The sequence below is a fragment of the Trachemys scripta genome, chromosome 1, assembly GCF_013100865.1.
Source record: "Trachemys scripta elegans isolate TJP31775 chromosome 1, CAS_Tse_1.0, whole genome shotgun sequence".
In the NCBI taxonomy this organism is placed as follows: domain Eukaryota; kingdom Metazoa; phylum Chordata; order Testudines; family Emydidae; genus Trachemys; species Trachemys scripta.
Genome location: NC_048298.1, coordinates 88,123,166 through 88,145,190, shown reverse-complemented (window position 1 = coordinate 88,145,190; position 22,025 = coordinate 88,123,166). Strand labels below are relative to the sequence as shown.

The 22,025-nt window shown below is 46.8% G+C and overlaps 1 protein-coding gene across 1 annotated transcript in view; it reads right to left on the bottom strand.

Annotated features, from left to right (window-relative positions):
- The window catches only part of LOC117879730 (cytochrome P450 2D14-like), a 38,305-nt gene extending 20,835 nt beyond the window's left edge, over window positions 1-17,470 (bottom strand). The window contains exons 1-5 of the mRNA XM_034774977.1: window positions 17,129-17,470; window positions 9,247-9,418; window positions 7,802-7,954; window positions 6,870-7,030; window positions 6,565-6,738 (exon numbers count right to left, since the gene is read on the bottom strand). Of these exons, the coding sequence (XP_034630868.1) occupies window positions 6,565-6,738; window positions 6,870-7,030; window positions 7,802-7,954; window positions 9,247-9,418; window positions 17,129-17,341 (873 nt within the window). The 5' untranslated portion in view covers window positions 17,342-17,470. The remainder of the gene's footprint in view (window positions 1-6,564; window positions 6,739-6,869; window positions 7,031-7,801; window positions 7,955-9,246; window positions 9,419-17,128) is intronic.
- Between the last annotated feature and the right edge of the window lie 4,555 nt (window positions 17,471-22,025).

Sequence of the window (22,025 nt, the reverse complement as noted above, 5' to 3'; positions counted from 1 at the left end):
CCCCCCCCCCAGAACTCCCGACCCATCTAAACCCCTCTGTTCCCTGTCCCGTGACTGCTCCAATCCCTCTCCCCACTCCTGTCCCCTGACAGCCCCCCCCAGAACTCCCAACCCCCCCCTTGTCCCCTGACTGCCCCCTCCTGGGACCCCTGCTCCTAACTGCCCTCCAGAACCCCAGCCCCTATTTATGTACAGGCGTGACTACCTGCCCTTTCCTGGTTACTATACGTGGCCAGTCCGCATCCACATCCAGTAGTAAAAAAAAAATAAACTAATAATTTTATTTGGAATTTCATCCATTAATAAGTATTTATTATATAGTTAAAACCATTCCATTGAAGGACAGATATTAAATAACACTAAATATGTTAATGTTCAAAACAATATTAAAAATTTGAAAATTTAGAGCATGGAAACCAAAATAGCTAAAATTTAGTTTTGGCAAGATACACGGAATGGAAACTCTGGGATCTTTACCTGTCACTGAATATAGCCATCATACCAATAGTGGAATATAAAACAAGTCTACATATACTCTCCTTAAAATTTTTACTTCTGTCCATTCCCAATAATTGTAACAAATCATTATTACCTTCACTCCACTTGCCACGCGCCCCAAGCACAAAACCAAAGAAGTTGATATTTTTACCTCCCGTTAAGTTTTTAATTTCTTCCTCTAACTCGAGATAATAAGCCACCTTCTCACTGTGGGCTTGTTCCAAACTTCCTGCATTATCCTCCCATCGCACTGTAACATCAACCACCACTGCTGTATCTCCTTTTATAAATATAATATCCGGCTTTCTTAACTCACCCTTACTATTTCTCAAATGGGGCTCTATTATTGCCTTCCACCCTAATTTACCAACCTTATCTACAACTGCAGACACTACTCTATTATGCCTTTTTATCCTAGCATTCTTAGTCTTATAACATTGTCCTGAGATATGGGGAACAGTCTCCCGCACTTTACCGCACCATCTACAAAGAGCATTCACACCTCCTCTTCCTCTTGCTAATGTCTCCCTAGTAGGATAAATATTTGCCCTAAGCTGCAATGCTGCGATATACGCTGACGATTTAACTTTACTAGAGTTTCTAAAAATCGAATTACTAATTAAATCATTTTTAAAATATTTTATCCCTATTCCCTGACATCTCAGTTCCGACCATCTTAAAAATTCCTCTTCCCTCCATTTCTTGGGATGAGATGTTACTGCACTAAATAACAATATTTTATCCACAAGATTTTCTCCTGCATATAGATAAGATAGGTCCATCCAATCATCTCTCGAGACAATATGTCTCCTCCATTTACGAATTAACATATTTGGGATTTGCACACTAAACTTAGTGAGAGCTAAACCACCATCCCTACCTCTAGAATAAAATATCCCATCTGTGGTACACTGAGGTAAATGTAAAATCTCTTTAACTATTTTTCTAACTAACACATCAAGATCGTCTAAAAGATTAAAAGGGGGTTCTATTAAAAGAAGATTATAAAATAGCTTCGGTAAGATGTATGTCTGTAAAATTAATATTTTTGGGCCGGTTTTAATGGGGCCTTAATTAAATTCTCACTCCAATCTTCCAATTTTTCTTTAAGTACCGGTCCCCCTACACCTATCCAGGGATCTATTCTAGCTCCTAAATATTTTTCAAAATCCCCTGGTTGAACATATTCAATCTCCTCTGACCCTATCTGCCAATTATCCTTAGGATTAACTACATAGGTTTTATATTTAGTTAAAATATGAAAGCCTTTCGTTTTCTTCACATTAACAGAGAGATTAGTATTTTTACAAAACTCCTCTAAAATACCCAAATTTTTGATCATTCCTTTATATGAGCTACTTAAAATTGCCACATCATCGGCAAAAGCCAATGACGTGACACTATTACCCTTAACATAAAAACCACTTCCTTCTACATCTAATCTAGTTAAAAGGGGATCCATAGCAATATTAAACAAAATTGGGGACAACGGGTCACCCTGCTTGACCCCCCTCCTAATTAAAGTAGACTCAGTAGCTTCATCACCCACCCATACCCTAGTTGTGCAATTATCATAAAGGTCCCTAATAATATCTATAAAATGTTCATCTATACCAAATCTTCTCAACCCGGCTATTATATGTCCGTGTCCCACAGAATCAAATGCTTTAGCCAGATCTACGAACACTATTGCAATTTCATTCGCATTTCGTTTAGCCCCTTTAATCAAATTATCTAATATAGCAATATTTTCCTCACACCCAGGGGCGGATATAAACCCTTTTTGTCTATTACATATCTTAACTGTTTCCACCAGTCTTTTTGCTAATATTTTGGTATAGATTCTAATCCAAACTAACCCAATTGTCAATGGTCTCCAAGATGTTAACTTCTTCATTTCCTCCTCATCTTGTGTCTTTGGTATTAAAATCGTTCTATTTTTCTTAAATTCATCTGGTACCTGTCTATTTAGAAACCATATATTAAAAATTTTTGTAAGTATTAAGGAGTCTAAATTAAAAATATCCCACAAATTGCTCACTTTTACTTTATCTGGGCCAGGAGCACTATCTTTTCTTATTTCTCTTAAAGCTATTCTAATCTCATCCACAGAGATCGGACTCATTAATATATCATTATCCGCATTCTCTGTGGATGATGGCCACCCTATCATATTACCATGTCCAATTGTTCCCAAAATATTTACATAGTATTCCTCAATTTCTTTCATAGGGATAGCACACTTAGCCTTATCTGGCTCTCCCATTATAATGCGAGTCAATCTTCTTCTATCCTTATCAAATAATTGTTGATAGAATTTATACTTAGCTTTCTTTGTAGCATATCTCCTAATTGCATTAAATTGCTTCCTTCTCCCCTCCTTTCTCATCTTCCCTTTTCCTTTATTCCTCAACTCTATTTGACTTTCATTTCCTTTCCCTCTACTAATGAATAACATAATTTTTCCAACATTGCCCATCCGAGAGCTTTTGTTAAATTCTCCTTTAATAATCCTTCAATTTCCCCTAAACTATTTATTATTTCTCTTCCCTCCCTACTTTGTTTTCCCTGTTTACATATTTTCTCCACTAAATCCACTTCTGGATGTCCTTTTAGTGGGAAAATCCTCTCTCTTGGGGGCGGAATTTCTAATATATTTACTCTAATGTCCTCTACCTCAGTCACTTCCTCCCTATCTCCTGTTACCACTAACTTCTTCTTTGCTAATTCTCGTCTTTTATCTGATATTTGTTTATTCGTTTTGGTCCTCATCTCGCTCTCAATACATTTATTTATATTCCTTTTCCCAATATATTTCCTTTCCAACTGTATAAGCTGCGCAACCTCATCTTTGGTCCATATACGAGATCTAGTCGGTCCCTCTTTGATCTTACTTTTAGCAGCCATATCTTCTTTTCTTTGCTCATTCCTCACAGCAGGGTGTCTATGTCTACAGTGTTGGCTCAATCCAGATCTAGTATGAAAACCAAGCCCACAGACCGAGCACGTATGGCTCTTCATTGGGGTATCCGCCTTCTTGGGTATGCACTTGGGGTAGTGGCAAGCTATATTATGATATGAGAAGATTTTCCACATTTACTACATACAACTCGTATGGCTTTACTTTTATGAACCACATTAATGTGTTTGGCCCATTTACCAAATGTTGGTAATATCTGGGGACATATTGGACAATTAAAACTATCAACGGGATACTCTAAATAAAAAACCCCATCCTTCCACGAACTACTTTCTAATATATTTGTATTACTACCAGTACTGTTAAGATCCTTATTACGATCCCTATTAAAATCAGTACTTGGTCTAAAACTATTTAATAAACTAGACCCATTAACTAAATGAGCATTAAGATATCCCGATTCCCTAACATATGGATCATCAAATGTACTTAAATACTTAAAATCTGGATTAAAACTATCCATAGTTAAATCATTAAAAGTGTCCCTTGTAAAAACCATCGGTAAGATAGATAAAATCTCCTCACCATGATCATCACAAACATTCTCCTCTACCTCCTCTCCATGCTCCACTGGGAGGACTTGATTCTCACTCTCATTCTCATGAGACTTCATTATAGTCCACACCATTTTATCCATTGGTCCAGCGACCCTGATCACACCCCTAATATATTTAACACTGTCAGCTGGGGCATCAAAGCCAACAGCGGGGGCGTTATTAATCCGGTCCAGCGCCAATCCGGTATAAAAATATAAATTACTTTTTTCCATAGCTAAAAGATTTACCCTTCTCAGGGGGAAACTAACCCTTTCCAGGGGGAAACTAACCAGTACCTGGGGGAAACTTACCCTTTCCAGGGGGAAACTAACCCGTGCCTGGTGGAGGCTACCCTTACCAGGGGGAATCTAACCCTTACCAGGGGGAGTCAACCCGTACCTGGGGGAGGCTACCCTTACCAGGGGGGCATCCATGTGGCACCATATGGGGCTGCCCAACCCCGTCCCACACCCCACTGAATGTGGGATGTGGGTTCGTCCTCCGCAATCCGCCTGGCTATCCAAGCCAGTTACCGACTCTCACCACGAGGAGGTAGCGGTTGGACTTGCAATCCAGAGGCTTTCCTCAAAGAGGGGTCCCAAACAGCATAATGTCGAGCTCTAACGGGCGTGTGAGAAAAGGCTCAGATCTTGGTAGGGGTTGCCCGTATTGACCGGGCTCACGCCCACCCCCACCTCACCGATAACCCATTCTCTCACTACCCTCAGGCAATGTTTCCGTCCAAGCCCAACAGCTGAGAGGGTCCAGAGACGCATGGAGAGCCATTAAGAGAGCTTCCCTGTTCCTTGTCCCCTAACTGCCCCCTCCTAAGACCCCCCCCAATTGTCCCCCAGGACCCTACCCCCTACCTGTACCCTGACTGCCCAAAACCTTATCCACCCTCCCCCAGAAAGCCCCCCCCGAACTCCCGACCCCCCCGTCTCTTGACTGCCCCCTCCAAAACCTCCCTGCCCCTTCTCCCACCCCCTTGTTGTTGGCCTTTCTTCACCTAATGTCTCGGTGAACTTGCTCAGGAACTGCCTGAGCCGCTGGGCAGCAGCGGGGGAGGAGCTCCAGACTGCCGGAGCCGATCTGCGATGCAGGGAGGGAGGGAGGAAGGAGGAGGAGCCCTCTCTGGCTGAGTGTCAGAGCCCCATGTAAGTGACACCGGCCAGCAGCACTGTTAGCCGTGTGTGCTCTGCATGGGGGGGAAGTCCGGACATTTACAAATTCCCCCCGGACGCTATTTTTAGCTTAAAAAGCCGGACATGTCCAGGGGAATCCGGACGAATGGTAACCCTAGGGAAGCAAGTCAGGGTCGGGGGACACTCGGGGGCGGCGCGGGTGGGCTGCAGGTGGGGCTGGGGGAGATCACCCCGGTTTTAAATATCTCCGTGCCAGCAGCTTTTTTTTTTCTCTCCACCACTTTCTGTGTCGTCCTTCCCCCCCCCCCCACCTTGTGTACCCGAGGCAAGTGCCTCACTCGCCTCCCCCTTGTTACGGCACTGCATAGTGTCTCACCTTTGACTTCACTGGGCACTGGGCACATATTAAAATTCCAAGTATCAGCCTATTCTTCAGCTGATTTCTGAGCATGAACTCATTAGACTCACTAGATAAGGGAAAACCAGAAGAAATAGAACAGGGAGCTGTTCATAGCAGTTCTATTAGCAATAAGATTTTACTTAAAGACTAACAGATTTATTTGGGCATAAGCTTTCGTGAGTAAAAACCTCACTTCTTCGGATGCATAGAGTGAAAGCCACAGATGCAGGCACCATACACAGACACATGGAGAGCAGGGAGCCACCCCACAAGTGGCGAACCAGTGCCGACAAGGCCAACTCTGGTGCCGGCGGTGCCCCTCTGCCATGTGCATTGGCCGGGCCGGGCAGTCCCTCCGCGGGAGAATGAATGGGCGCGGGTCGGACATCGGGAGTGGCGACATGCACGGGCCAGTGGGTGAGCACTTCAATCTTCCTGGTCATTCTGTCACAGATTTAAAAGTCACTGTCATTGAACAAAAAAACTTCAGAAACAGACTTCAAAGAGAAACAGCAGAACTAAAATTCATTTGCAAATTCAACACCGTTAGTCTGGGCTTGAATGGGGATTGGGAGTGGCTGGCTCACTGCAGGGGCGGCTTTTCCTCTCCTGGAGTTGACACCTCCTCATCTATTGTTGGGAGTGGACTGCATCCACCCTGATTGAGTTGGCCTTGTCGGCACTGGTTCGCCACTTGTGGGGTGGCTCCCTGCTCTCCATGTGTCTGTGTATGGTGCCTGCATCTGTGGCTTTCACTCTATGCATCCGAAGAAGTGAGGTTTTTACTCACGAAAGCTTATGCCCAAATAAATCTGTTAGTCTTTAAGGTGCCACCAGACTCTTTGTTGTTTTTATAGATACAGACTAACACGGCTACCCCCTGATACTTGACAAGATTTTACTTGTAAACTTTACAACAAGGGACAAGGGAAGCTAATAGGGAGTGTTCCCATCACTACTATATTCATAGAGCCAAAGAGATCTACACCTGCCTTTCCTCCCTACCTTCTCTAGCTCTTGTAGAAAAGCATCAGTGAAGTCTCTCTTTTGGGTAGGATTCCAGGTCATCCTGTGCTCCTTCACAAGCTCATCTATGAAGTTCAGGATCTCCTTTTGGGATCGGAAGACGCTCTGTGACACTCCAGGGATGCGCAGCAGCCAAGGTACTACGAGAAGGAGCTAAGATAATACAGTGAGAGAGAGAGAGAAAACCACACCCTATGGCTCCCAGAAAAGAATCACTAAACTACAATCTTACTGATCAATCAAATGGCAGCTTCTTACCGACCAAATCATACGTGCTGAGTTACCTGGGGCAGGAATCCAGCTTCTTCGTTCAAGGCCTGTTCAACCAAATGCAGCATCCTCTGAAATTCCTTATTGTCATAGTCAAAGCGCTCACCATAGACGAGGGAGCAGATCACATTGCTAACTGCATTGTTTATAAGAAAATGTGGATCAAAAGGACGACCTGAAAAACATACAGGACCAACCAAAAACATTAGGAGTCACAACATCATTGTAGCCTGCCCCTCGCTGCATGGAACACACTGAGCAAGAACCTCTAACATTTCAAGACTGCTTATGGAACAAACCAGTTTAAAGTCCATGCTCATGTAACCTGGGGAAGTTAAAGATGTCCATACTAACAGGGTTGGGCCTGGTAAATACATGGAAGAAAGAGCACCATGGAAAACTTAAGAATTTCAGGTTTGTGCTCCAGATTCAGTGAGTGGTACTCATCTCTTTGCCTCAGTACTGAACCCATGGTTCCTGTGTAAAGACAGATGTTACTATGCTGCTACAGATGTTTTTAAGTTGAGGCATAAAAGTGATGTCCTTAAAGACTTCATGGCATGTTTGGGAAATGTGTTACGTGTTGATGCCTTCACCAAATTCCAGCTGAGGTAATTACATTCTACCAACCTAAAATTCCCCTTGCACATTCAATTGGAGATGTTGGGTTTTGTTTGTTCGTTTTTACTTCCCATCACAAACTGTCATGTTAAAATAGCTGTCAGGTTCAACCCCAGAGGTGGCTTCATGATAGTGCTGGATGAATGATCACTATGTGTCTGGTCTCCAAAGCACTTTAGTATCCTTCTGGCTATAAGGCATTATGTAAAAACGTGAGATACTGTGTTATTATTCCTTCCTTCATAATCAGTCATTTTATCCTTTCATTTCCTTATCTATGGGAGTTACACTGATCCCCTGCCCCATCTCCCTTGATGCTACAAACCTTGTTCAGAACAGAACGCAGAGCATAGAAATCCAGCTTCCTCGGTCATACGCTGCTCCAGGGATTTCTTTCCCATCCCAAAGTTCTTCAAGGTGGAGAGTGCAAATCTCCTTTGCACCTTCCAGGCATGACCATATCTTGCAAGCACCACCCCTGGAAAGTATTAATAAACAAGAGACATAATAACCTCTGGGAGCACACCATGCAAAATTCACTGGACAGCAACAAAATAGGGCTGACCTGGTGGGACTGGTTTGTGAGGAAGGATAAAAGGAACTAAGTATAGCTTCACCAAATGGCAACTAATGAGAGCTATTTTTGCATCCTTCATAGTGCAGAAGGAGAGGGATTATTCAGGGAGGTCCAAGATATAGCTAGGAGTAATGGCATGAAATTCAGGGTCAGATCCGCAACTGGTATAACCTGATGTAGTCAATGGAGCTAAGCCATGCTATACTGTGAGGGAGTGAGCTTCAGTCTGGATGTGAGAAAACATTTCCCAATTATTAGATCTACTAAACTACTCAATAGTCTCTCAAAGGAATTAATGGATGCCCCATCACAAGTCATTTAAAATTGGATTGGACAAAGCACTGGAGAACATACTATAGGGAGCATCCCTGCATTGGCCAGAGTATGGGCCAGGGCGAGGTTGAGAATATGTGGCTCTATAGATATTTTTCCAGCTCTAATCTTTGTTATGAAAGTGCTTTGGGATAACCCGAGATTATTCCAGCCCAACAAGCCTCCCTTTTAGGTTGCATTTATTTCTACCCTCCCCCACTTTCACTCTTGGGTCCTGGAGGTTCCTCAGAAGGAGGTTATTTTTTTTACAAGCCGAGAAAGGTACATACATGTGGTGAGGGATAGGAATCTGCCCGTTCTGACAATGGCAGCCAATCAGTATTGATTAGCATGTACATTCTACTGAACATTTCAGACTGGCCACATCTTAGTAGTTGTTGCAGCGCTGCAGTTGGGAAGGAGAGTCCCCATTTTCATCTAACCTGACTTCCTCCTCATGAGAGGTAGTGTCAGGGGCAGACTCCAGCAAAAGCGACATCAGCAGAGGGACAAGAAAGGGAGGCAGTTCACTCCTTACAGGGCCGGCTCCAGGGTTTTTGCCGCCCCAAGCAGCCAAAAAAAAAAAAAAGCCGCAATCGCGATCTGCGGCACTTCCGCCGCAACTCGACCTCCACCGCTTCATTCTTCAGCGGCAATTCGGCGGCAGGTCCTTCCCGCAAGAGGGACCGAGGGACCCGCCGCCGAAGAGCCGGACGTGCCGCCCCCTTCCATGTGCCACCCCAAGCACCAGCTTGCTACGTTGGTGCCTGGAGCCGACCCTGACTCCTTAAGTCCCCTTTAACCTCTCCAGGAGCTCATATGATAAAGCCAGTCCCCCTGCAACACTACCAGAGAACAATGTTAGTTTCCAAGGTACTTGCCTTCGGAGTTCTCTCCATAACCCAAGTGCTCATGTATAGGAAAATACGGTCGGTCAGCAAAGTCCTCTGATTTCTGGACCAATGCTTCCTTTACTGCTTTGAATCCATTCACTACTATCATATTACTCCAGCAGTTCTGGAGACTAAAGACATTTCCATATTTTTTACTCAGCTGCCAAAAAAAGAAAAAGGAAAAATATATTGTTGGAAGCCAGATGACACTTACATTTGCTGGAAAGCAAGCCTGGAAAATATCATCTTGCATTTCTGTTCACTCTCTAACTTCGAAGGATCTCAGAGCTCTCTATTGGGCTTGTTAGCTAATCACTGATGTGCAGCCACCTCTGGAGTGGAACAACTCACAGCAGCACTACACAGCCAGTTACACAAGGAGTGAAGAATACCACCATTGTCAGCTGAAGCTGCGGAAAGAGTTTATGTCAGGAGAACATAACTAACCAAGTTGAAATTTGGCCAGGGATCTTGTGAAAATGTCACGGGGTCTTTAACGACTACCGGCGGTCAGGATCTCTTTTGGTGTCTTCAGATATAACAGACCCAAGCGTACATTGTTCCTTAAAACCATGGTGTGGCACTGGTTTAACCACCGACACAGAGAGCCTTCTACAACACTTCCTGCAGCACATGGCTTTGCCTAGGAGATTCATAGATTCATAGATTCTAGGACTGGAAGGGACCTCGAGAGGTCATCGAGTCCAGTCCCCTGCTCGCATGGCAGGACCAAATACTGTCTAGACCATCCCTGATAGACATTTATCTAACCTACTCTTAAATATCTCCAGAGATGGAGATTCCACAACCTCCCTAGGCAATTTATTCCAGTGTTTAACCACCCTGGCAGTTAGAAACTTTTTCCTAATGTCCAACCTAGACCTCCCTTGCTGCAGTTTAAACCCATTGCTTCTGGTTCGATCCTTAGAGGCTAAGGTGAACAAGTTTTCTCCCTCCTCCTTATGACACCCTTTTAAATACCTGAAAAATATCCCATTCTAATACTGACCAGGCCCAACCTTGCTTAGTTTATGAAATCTAATATTATCACAGAGGGTATAGCAGTGCTAGCTACAGATACATGCAAAATAAAAATTACTGACATAAGGGATTGGGGGGGCATTTGCTGTGATGCTGGCAAACGAGGTGCAAGCTCTTGCCTAGGCTGCAGGCACTGAGAACTAACAAACTCATTGCTGGAGACCCACCAGTTTACCTATATGTTAGTTTGCTCAAAATAGGTATTAGTCTTACAAGAATGTATTTAGTGTTTAGACTATGAAATGCTTGTAAGTTGCTGCAGGCATTAATCTCACTTGCAATGTCTGTGTTCCGCGCCATAAGAAAATATGTAAGTTTTGCTTTATAACTTTGCAAATGTCTGCTCTAAACAAGGGCGGCTCCAGGCACCAGCGCACCAAGCGCATGCCTGGGGCGGCAAGCCACAGGGGGCGGCCTGCCCATCGCTGGGGGGCGGCAGTCAGGGAGCCTTCGGCGATGCGCCTGCTCGAGGTCTGCTGGTCCTGCGGTTTCGGCAGCAATTCGGCGGCGAGTAAGCCGAAGCCGCGGGACCGGGGACCTCCCGCAGGCACGCTGCCAAAAGCCACCTGACTGCCATGCTTGGGGCGGCAAAATACATAGAGCTGTCCCTGGCTCTGAACTTGTGAACGCAGGCACAGGAATTCTCTCCCACCCCATCCAGAAGGACTATCAAAATCAGCTGGGTCATCAAGGAATATTGCAAACAAAGGATTGGCTAATGGGCCTATCCCACCTTGGAAATGCCATGTGCAAGGAAGCCTGTCCTGTGGACTTGGAAGCTGAATGAAGGAAATAAAACAAAGTCACAGGAAAATTTTCCATCTGTTTGGCTGTCTGAACTCTTACAGGGCGAGAGTTCCCCAGGGTTGCCTGATGGGTCCGCCCTGAAAGACACTTTGAATAGACAGATCACTGCAACTCGGTCACCCTTAGGTTTTAGATGAGAACTCATTTGTGTGTATACGTTTGCTTGCTTGAACCTGCAAATAACTCTGTTATTTCTTTTTCCTAGTTAACAAACCTTTGATCATTTATTACAGGATTGGCTACAGGTGTTGTCTTTGGTGTAAGATCTAGGGTACCAACTGATCTGGGGTAAGTGACTGGTCTCTTGGGACTGGGAACAACCTGAATGTGGTGTGATTTTTGGTGACCATTTATCACTAAGTCCAGTTTGTCTGGGTGGCAAGATAGACTGGAGAGGGAGACTGTCTGTGACTCCATGGTAAGCCTGTTATAGTGATCCAAGAGCAGGGGTGCCGGAACAAGGAGGTGAAGGGGAGGGGGCAGGGAGCCATGGCCCCCCAGTTTTAAAATTGGGAGGGCCAGGCCTGCCCACTTTTTAACATCGGCATAATTCTGGGGGCAGAGGGCTGCATTCAGAAGTGAAAGTAAGCCGGTCCGATCCGGTCTGGCGTACCGGCAAGAGCCAGGATGCCGTGCCGGACCGAACCGGCTTCCGCGGCGGGGATTTAAAGGGCGCTGGGCTCCCCACCACTGCAGGGAGCAGCGCGCAGAGCCGCCTTCCCCCCCCCCGCCAGCGGCGCACAGAGACATGCCAGAAGCCGCCAGCCGTTTCTGGGAGCGGTGTGGGGCCATGGCAGGCAGGCTGCCTGCCTGAGCACCCCGCTGCGCTGTGGGAGTTTTAGTGGCCCGGAGCTCTTCAGGGGGCAGCCAAAGAGCCCGGCGGGCCAGACAGAAATGTTAGACCGGCCGGAGGCTAGCTCCCCATCCCACCTTTTCCGCCCACGGCCCCATCCACACTCCAACCCCGTTCCACCACCTCCCTTGCTCGTCCTCCCCCTTTTCCTGCTCGGCCCTCCCCGCTGTCATCCCTCCTCCCCAACCACTCAGCCCCATCGCTGCTCACCAAGTGCAACCCTCCTATCCTTCCCCCTTCCTGCTCGTCCCCCCCCTGCTGCTGCTCACTGGTCCCTCCTCCCCCACCCTGCTTCTCCCCCTTGCTGCATGCATCTCTCCTCTCCTTCCTGGTCAGCCCCCCCGCTGCCCCTCGCCATGTGCGGGTCAAGCGGGGGAGGGGGGAGAGGGACCAGCGAATAGTGGCGGGGGGGGGGGTGAGCCGGGGGGCGGCCAAGCAGCGATGAGAGGAGGAACAGGTGAGTGGCAGGGTGGACCTCCAGAGAGGGGGTGGAGAGTGCTGGAGAGGAGCAGCCAGGCGAAGAATGCCGAGCTTTTATATGCGCCATGCAGGTTCCCGGGTGGCTGAGAAGGGCGGTATCTGCTACTCCGCTTCCCGGGTTCATCAGTAATGTCTCTGGGGAGTCCAAGGGACTTGGGACACTGAGTAGCAGATACCGCCTCCTCAGCTACCCAGGAACCTGCATGGCGCATAATAAAGTAGCAAAAACTTCCCGCACAAGCCCATTCCTAGCAGGGAGGGGAAGAGGTGAGGCCACCACAGCCCAGGTGTCCGGTGGCAGGGTCGGTGGTGGCTGCACCAGGGGAGGTTTTTGCCTTTCCTGGCCTATTATACCTGCCGCCCATGCAAACCTGCATCTGTAACAGTGCCTAGCATTGCCGGCATTCACCTCATTACCAGAAAGATACTGATTAAAATGGGGAGAATTCAGAGAAAAGCCACAAAAAAGATTAGACAGCTGGATGGGCTGATTCATGAGGAAAGATAAAATGATCTAAATATATAGACTGGTCAAATATCTAAGGTGGGAGACTGATTGCTGCCAGCAAGTCTTTGAAAGGTTCAAATGCAAAGGATGGAGGGAAATTGTTTAGGGTTGGATGAAGGAGTAATGGAATGAGTCTAAATAAAGGAAAATTTACTCTGGACATCAAGAAACAAATCCTCAGCGAGAGGTGTATCAGTCTGGGGAAGTTTCTTTGGGGAAGTGATGAAAGCCTCATTGCTGGTCATTAAAACTGGATAAATCCCTCAGGGGCATACCACTAGAAGGTAGAGGGGTGGATAAGAATAGACCATTTCTATCTTTGATTTCCATGATTCTGTAAGTAAAAGGAGCAGTTTTAATTTCCGTTCTGTCAGAAATGCAAGAAAGCAAAATGAAATTGTGTGAAATGGAAATAGGGACAGAAAAGGGAATAATATGTTGTTACTAAAAATGTGGAGTTAAAAGCAGCTACAGGTCAAAAGTGTTGTTAGCATTGTCATCATCTGATTTGATCTGGAAACTCAAAAGCTCTTTCTGCTGCATGGTGAAAACAAGAACCAGACCCAGTTTCCCTGTGACTGGAGTGTTGAAAGGTACCAGCCTAGAAAAGGGGCCTCTGGAGTTTGGCAACTATAATCACAAAATATAATATGATTTAGTTGCCACAAGCTACTGTGATGTTGCACTCTGTATGATTTTATATGCTTCATGCAAAAGGTCTCTTGTAAGGTATCATTACAAAGCTTATAATCTACTGAGTGTGGTCATCCTATTTGTATAAATGTATCACTCTTATATCTGAAACTAGAAATATGAAATATAACTCTGAGGGCCTATTGTAATTATGCAAAGTGTGGGCCATTAATGGTGGTTTGGAATCTTGATGGCTTCCATCAACCAGGACAATTGACTGTGGACGGCTCTGTTTGCAGGCAAGCCTTCCTGTGAGTCAGGCTGGGAGGAATGAAGGCTTGGGGTCTTACAGTGACGTGATCATGTCACCTAAACTGGTATCCATCGTTAACCTAGTGCTTTTCTATTTGGGGGGGGGGGGGAGTCCAGAGGGACAAAGGATTCCCGCCGTATGCAAAAGATATATAAATGGGTGGAACAGAACAAAGAGGAGAGCCATCATGAGGAATCCCCTAGCTACCACCTGAGCTGGAACAAGAGCTGTACCAGGGGAAAGAATTGTGCCCAGGCCTGGAAGGTGTCCAGTCTGAGGAAAAAAATTATTGAAGCATCTCTGAGGGTGAGATTATCTGTATTTGCATGTTTTATTTTATTTTGCTTGGTGACTTACTTTGTTCTGTCTGGTACTACTTGGAACCACTTAAATCCTACTTTCTGTATTTAATAAAATCACCTTTTACTTATTAATTAACTCAGAGTATGTATTAATACCTGGGGGAGCAAACAACTGTGCATATCTCTCTATCAGTGTTATAGAGTGCAAACAATTTATGAGTTTACCCTGCATAAGCTTTATGCAGGGTAAAACGGATTTATTTGGGTTTAGACCCCACTGGGAGTTGGGCATCTGAGTGCTAAAGACAAGCACACTTCTGTGAGCTGTTTTGAGGTAAACCTGCAGCTTTGGGGCACGTGGTTCAGACCCTGGATCTGTGTTGGAGCAGACGGGAGTGTCTGGCTCAGCAAGACAGGGTGCTGGAGTCCTGAGCTGGCAGGGAAAACAGGGATAGAAGTAATCTTGGTACATTGGTTGGCAGCTCCCAAGAGGGTTTCTGTGATCCAACCCGTCACACCCTCCCAGCTCCGGGGCTGCGGCAGGGAGAGAGGACTCCGCCAGCCCAGGGGCTGGGGCGGGGAGAGGCGTTTCTCCCCTGGCCCCAGTCCTGGATCTGCTGTGGCAGGGAGAAGACTGGGGGGAGTCCTTTCTCCCCACTGCAGCTCTGGGGCAGCCTGCACCCCAAACACCTCATCCCCAGCTGGAGCCCTCAGCACCCCACACCTCAACCCACTGCCCCAGCCCTGAGCCCCCTCCCACACCCTGAACCCCTCATCCCCGGCTCCATCCCAGAGCCCACCTCCCCAGTCAGAGCCCTCACCCCCTGCATCCCCGCCCTAAGCCCCCTCTCACACTCCGAACCCTTCGGCCCCACCTCTGCCACACATCGCCTCCATGTTGGTGCACATAACAAAATTCATTCCGCACATGGATGGGAAAAATTAGAGGGAACATTGTCCCACACCAGAGTGAAGTGAAGGCCGGGGGCCTGCCACTTGAAAGTGATGTATTGGGGGACTGGAAAAGGGTCTCTGAAGGAGTTTATGATTTATACAGGGTAAAATGGATTTATTTGGGTTTAGACCCAGTTGGGAGTTGGGCATCTGAGTGTTAAAGATAAGAATATGTCTGTTACCTGAAATCAGCTAAGCCTATAGCTGTTAGGGGACATGATTCAGACCTGGGTCTGGGTTTGCAGCAGGCTAGCAAGTCTGACTCAAATGAGTCAGGGCACTGAAGTCCTAAACTGACAGGGCAGGAAAGCAGGATCAGAGGTAGTCTTGGCAGATCAGGTGGCAGTTCCCAAGGGGGGTTGTGTGATCTAACCCATCACAGCTACATCAATAGTTTCCCAGACAGGAAAAAGCATTCACTTGAAAGAACTAACCCTGTAGGGGTTGTATGTGCTCTTGTTAGGGCAGACACAGCCAGCAAGCACATCCTAAAGTTTCCTGGAGATTACATAAAAGCATATCCTGGAGATTATGGTTTTGTTCACTTTTGCTGAGACTCTTTATCATTTCTACAAGGAAGCTGTCGTCTATGCATCCACATCCCCAAACCAGAGAAACTTTTGAATTAATGGATCTGAGCAGAGACAAGTGAATTTTCATATACAATAAATCCTTCACTAGCCCTTTTCATCCCAGAGGCTATAAATGGTACATAAAAGGACCAGTTCACCCACCACTGAAGTGCAGACATCTCTGAGGTGGAATGCAGCAGCTGTTTAACGGTGCTAATATTGTGCAACATCCCAGCACACTACAATGTCTCCAACTGAAATTACAGGGCGAAGGTAAAGAGAGAGAGCGAGAGAGAGTGTGTCACTCTCCTCCAGCGCTATCACAACACGTGCAGAGAATTCTACTGGGCTTGGGAGTGGAATGTTGCCCTCTGGATTCTAGAGCCAGAGCAAAGCCACAGCAGATACAGGAGAACCTCGCAGTTAGGGACACCTCAGGTGTCCGTCTGTAACTCTGAAGAGGAGGTTAGGGACCTCAGCGGGGGGGGGGGGAGGATTGGGGCTGCACCCCCAGGGTGGGTGGGGGTCGGGGGAGTCAGAGCGGGGGCAGGAGAGTCGGAAGCTTCTGACCCGGGGCGGAGCGCTCAGGGCTTCTGCCCAGCAGGAGCGCCAGGGCTCCGGGCTTTAGACCGAGGGGGAGGGGCTTCAGCCCCGCGTCTCTGCTCCTGCCCTGGCCCGCGGGGGGTGCCGGGGCTCCCCTCGGCTCCGTTCCCAGCTTCAGCGAGCGGCGCCAGGACTTGGGACTTTAGCTACAGTGGGAGTGCTGGGGTGCTCCCCTGCTAGCTAAAGCCCTGAGCCCCGGCGCCCTACCCGGGGCTGAAGCTAGGAGCCCCATCCCTCCTGCCCCTAAAGCTCTGAACCCTGCTGCTCCCGAGGGTCAGAAGCCCCGAGTCCCCTCAGCCCTGAGTCTCCCACCCTGCGGCTGTGGCCTCAACCCCCTTGGCTGAAGCCCTGAGCCCCAGGCAGTACGGTATTTGCGGGGGTATTTTTTGTTGTTGTTGTTCTGCGCTGCTGCCTGCCTGATTTATTGAGGACTTCCGGTTCCAGAGGGTGTCCGGTTGACCGGTAAGTCCACCACTCGGACGTTCCTATCTTTGAGGTTCTGCTGTAATCAGAGAGGGTTAGAGCCCCTCCTCCCCTAGTGGACTGACTGCTACTGACATGCCCCAACATGTAAAATAACCCCTCCAGCCCACACCTGCTGGATTAAGGAACCACCTGCCCGCACCAGCTCTGTTCCCCAGCACGCTGTGCTTAGGGTGACCAGATGTCCCGATTTTATAGGGACAGTTCTGATATCCAGGGTTTTGTCTTATATAGACACCAATTACCCCCCACCCCATCCCAGTTTTTCACACTTGCTATCTGGTCACCTTAGCTGTGCTCTCCAGCCCCTCTGGCACTGACCTGGGTAAAGGAGCGGTGCGGGTTGTGGAAATCGATCTGCAGCATGGTCCCAATGAAAGGCAGCGAGGTCGGCCCTGGTGGGTAGCGACTCCAGCTCTTCCTGCGCTTCAGGAAATCAAATAGCAGAGCGAAGACTGTGATGGTTATGCCCAGTGCTGGGAGGTTGTTCCCGCAGGATCGAAGCTGGGACCAGAGCCACAGGAGCAGCTCCATGATCGTTCTCCCCTTTGCCCCCCCCACACGTGTTTTTAACTCTCACCCCTGCCTCTTTCTCCTGTTCCTGTTCTCTCACTCTTTGCTATTTCTGTCTCCCTAGTTTCCTCCACCCGTTCCCCTTCTCTCTCTCTATTTATTTCTCAGACACCCGCCCCTCTCTTGATAATGTCACAGCTTGGAGCTGCTTGGCCAGAATTTCTCTGTAGCGCCTCCTCTGCCTAGATAATACAAACTCGCAGGGGAGTGGTAAGGAAGGGTGGCCCAGCCCCTGCAAAAGTGAAAGGGCATAACTCCATTTCCAGCATCTGTGGTATGTAACACAGTGGTTCTCAAACTTTTGTACGGGTGACCCCTTTCACATAAAAAGCCTCTGAGTGCCACCCCCCCTTTAAATTAAAAACACTTTTTAAATATATTTAACACCATTATAAATGCTGGATGCAAAGCGGGGTTTGCGGTGCAGACTGACAACTCATGACCCCCCCTATAATAACCTCGTGACCCCTTGAGGGGTCCCGACCCCCAGTTTGAGAACCCATGATATAACATGAGGGAGAAAGGCACCTCCTGATGCCAACTGGCAGAGGTGCACAGAGTTTGACAGGAATCCCCCCTAAATAATGTATGTATAATAATTCACTAACGGGTGGCATGTGAGGATTGGTGTAATGTGCATTGTGGCATCTGATTCTTTGGTATCCTACCTTTGAACTGATGATGTTTGATGTGTTTAGGATTAAAATCTCATGTCTGTTTACCAAATCTCATGTCTATACAGGTCTCTGGCTTGGTTCTATCTCTGCCACCTTCCTGCTCTCTGTGTACAGCAATTTGGAGGCATTATATATGTGACACGGAGAATACATGTAAAAAATAGGACCAATGAGCATATTTTTCTCCATGTTTTTAAGCAAGAGAGTAAACCATAAATGTAGCAGTGATGGTAAGTAATGCCTACACAGAGATGTAGTTCGCGTGGGGGATAGCTTCCTAGTGTGGTAGAATAAGATGTGAAATCATGCTGCCTGGGAAGCTATCCCCACGCGATCTACATTCCTTGTGTAGACACTAACCCATAATGAAGTGGTTTATCCAGTAAGCAAGTGGTAATTAGGATAGACACTCACAAGACAGGATTTTCCTTCCAGCTAGATCCATGAGCATGCAATCCACTGGTGTCAAGCAGACAGGCTGCAGCCACATGTCTGGGGCACTTGTGTACTACATATGTTACACATTCAATTCAGTAACAGATTTTTCCCGCACCGGTTCTGGCCCATGGTGATTTGTGTTAAAAATAAATGTCCAATCAGATTTTTAGAGCGTGTTACTGTATATATGTCTGTCCTGTAGGGGGTCTTCACAGCCACCCAAAGACCCCATGAAGTCAGGCATTCCAGCATTGCAAGTGAAAAGCAACTCATGTTTAAGCCCTAGCAGGATTCACAAACTAGGCATTTCCCGGCTATCTTGCCTGTGGGGCCCAATCCTGGAGGTACTCAGAGGCTGCCTTAGAGCATGTTTACTGGGTCGGGCCCCACATAAAACACAGCTGGAGGAGGAGGCGCTCTTATACCCAATAACCCAGTGGTTACAGCACTCACTTAGGATGTAGAAGACCCAGGTTCAAATCTCTACACTGCCTCAGAGGACCAGGGACTTGAAATAAGGTCTCCTAGATGAGTACCATAACCACTGGGACAGGGGGTACCATGGAGTGGGTTTTGCTTAATCTCTCCCATTGAAGGTTTCCCATTTTGTATAAATACTCATCAGACCAGGGCCTTGAAGTTGGGTCTCCTGTATCTGAGGTGAGTGCCTGAATCACTGCACTATATATATAGTCAACCTCTCTCTCTAGCGCAATGACTATTTAAGTATTAAGGGTGAGATCTATATCAGAAAGGAAGGGCAGTGGCGCCATTTAGGGGGGGCAGAGGGACTCCCTCCCTCCCTGAGTTGTGTTCCCAGGTGGAGCTCTTAACTACAACACAGCATTAGTGCAGAGGAGAGGTGCCCCTGTGGCAGGGAGTGAGTATTTTGTTTACAAACAGAGGCAGGGTGATCAAGATAAAAAAGGGCTGGTGATTAAATTAAGGATCTGGCAGTCAAGCTTTGGGGGGAGGGAGGGAGGGAGAGTTATTTTGGAGAGAACACAGGGGACTCAAGAAATACAGTCAAGTCCTCTGAGCCAAGATTACATTCAGAAAAGGGGGAGATTTGGGGGCATAGGTGAAGGGGCCAAAACCCAGGGAAGGGATAGCAGTGTATAGAGAGGTTCCCACTCTACATGTGGTACTTATGTGGCCCCTCACAATATCTAACCTAGTTCTCCTCACAGCCCCTCAGTGAGGTAGAGCAGTGCTGTTATCCCCATTGTACAGACGGGGCACTGATGCACACAAACTAAAGGCCAGATTTTTCAAAGCTATTTAGGCACCTAGTGGGAAGGTTAGGTGCTTTGTAAGCCCCACTAGATGCCTAGCTGCATCTTTGGGTGCCTAAAAGGTTTTGAAACTCTGCCCTTAATGCACTGGCCTGAGGTCATACAGGGAGTCCATGGGGGGAGCAGAGCCCATGTCTTTCAGGGCTAGCTCCCTATCCAGCAGACAGCCTCTTTCGCTCTGCTGCATGCTGAAAAAAAAAAAAGAGAACTCAGATGGGGCAAAAGCAAGACAGCCAGTTCTCCGAGACTCCAGGAAACGGTCCCAGGCACTTGGGAAGGATGTCATGGTTGACAGCATGAAAAGCAGCACAGAGGTCAGGAAGGATGAAGAAAGAGAGAGAGAATGAGAGTCAGATGAGAGGAGATCACTTAACTCCCAAGAAGGGGCAGGTTCTGCCCCAGGCTAGGTTATAGAGCAATGGCTGCTGTGCAATTTTACATTTTGACTGAAAACTATTTTGTTTTGTCATTTTTTGTTCTGAGTTTGAGAAAAAGGAAGGAAGGAGAAAGGGTCGTATGAGTATCAGATGTGTTTATGCCTCAGATTCTTAGGGTTTCATGTATCCAGGCCAATTCCAGAACAAAGAAAAGAAATTGCATCCACAGAGTACATAAAGTCGACGATTATTGTCATGATTTGTATTATTCACTGGGCACCATCTCTGTGCTCAGCACTGTGAACATAGGTGCCGACTCCATGGGTGCTCTGGGGCTCAAGCACCCACAGAAAAAAAATAGTGGGTAGTGAGCACCCAGGAGCCAGAGCTTGAGTTTGGAATGGGATGAGTTCTGTGCTGCAACAGAGGATGGGTACTTCAGATAAAAAAGGCTTGTCATTAAATTGAATTAAGGATGGTTAGATGATCCTGAAAGTATTCCCAGGCACCCCAGTTACATGATAGGAAACAAAGGATAGGAATAAATGGTCTATTTTCAGAATGGAGAGAAGTAAATGGTGTCAAAGTTAGAATCAGGACTCACAATTTTGTCAAGACCACTCTATTTATTAGCACAGCACTCTGCTAATACATTCAGATAATGTGAGCCTCCATGCAAGATTCAAACAGTCTTATTTATACAGATAAAAGGGTGCGAACTAAACAAAGGGACAGAGAGAGCAAAATTGTAAAATATGCATGGAGCACAATATGCATATCCTGCTTCCTTGTTAACTCTTATCGATCTAAGACTAATGCTTCACCAATTGCCCTTAAGTGGCAAGTTAAGCAGTTAATGTCTGCTTTCCTGCCCCCCTGGCTTGCAGCATTTCTCATTTCTACTTAAAGGTACATACAGCATTCTTTAATTCATTCTATTTCTTTAATATAATTCATTTCACTTTCACAATCCCTCCTTTTGGTCAAGCTTACGCAAAGACCAACAATTACTGGGTTCCACATATTAATAGTTCTTTATCTCTTCGTTCATCAGTGATATTTAACATCATCATATTAGCACTCTGTTTTGGGGCAGTCACCTGGGTGGCATACCTTACACAATTCTGGATACAACAGGAGATTAACTGAAAACATACAAAAATCATTAGGATTCCACACAGGATAGTCAGGGCTCCCTGAAACAACCAGTTTCCTATGCCAGAGAAATTGAATAGGTTACTTAGCCACTTCCATGAAGAACTTGGCTCTTCATGGGGAAGATATGCAATTTGTTCTAAGTGACTAGCGCGATCTATTACCTCATTGGTGTCATCAGGTATGAACACACAACATTCTTTTCCAATGAGAGCACAGGTCCCTCCTTTGGCCGCCAGCACTATGTCCAATGCCTGACGGTTTTGGAGGGCCATCTGTCGGATCGCCCCTGTTTCTTTGGCCAGGGTCTTTAAACTCTCTCCAGTTTCATTTGCCATTATTTCAACTACTACTTGTAACCTTAGGAGCCTTTTTGCATGGTGTATTACTCCCCCAAGTGGGATAAGGGAACCGCCAATGGCCTCTTCCCAGGTCAAGGGGCTTATGTTATTTACATACCATTGGGCATCTGATAAGTCCCTTCTTCTTCACCTGAAATTACGAAGGCGTTCTCGTGGAAAGGACCCTAGCACTCAGAATTGTGGGAAGAGTTGGGGCGGGATAACAGATACCTCACCAGTTAGCTGGTAACATAGTATAAGCTTGGTCCCACAAACCCAATGATGGACTATTAAGGCTGGAAAGGGTCGTTTGCACCCATTTGTCACATAGGGTGTCTACAAAGGAGGAGTAATATCCTCCG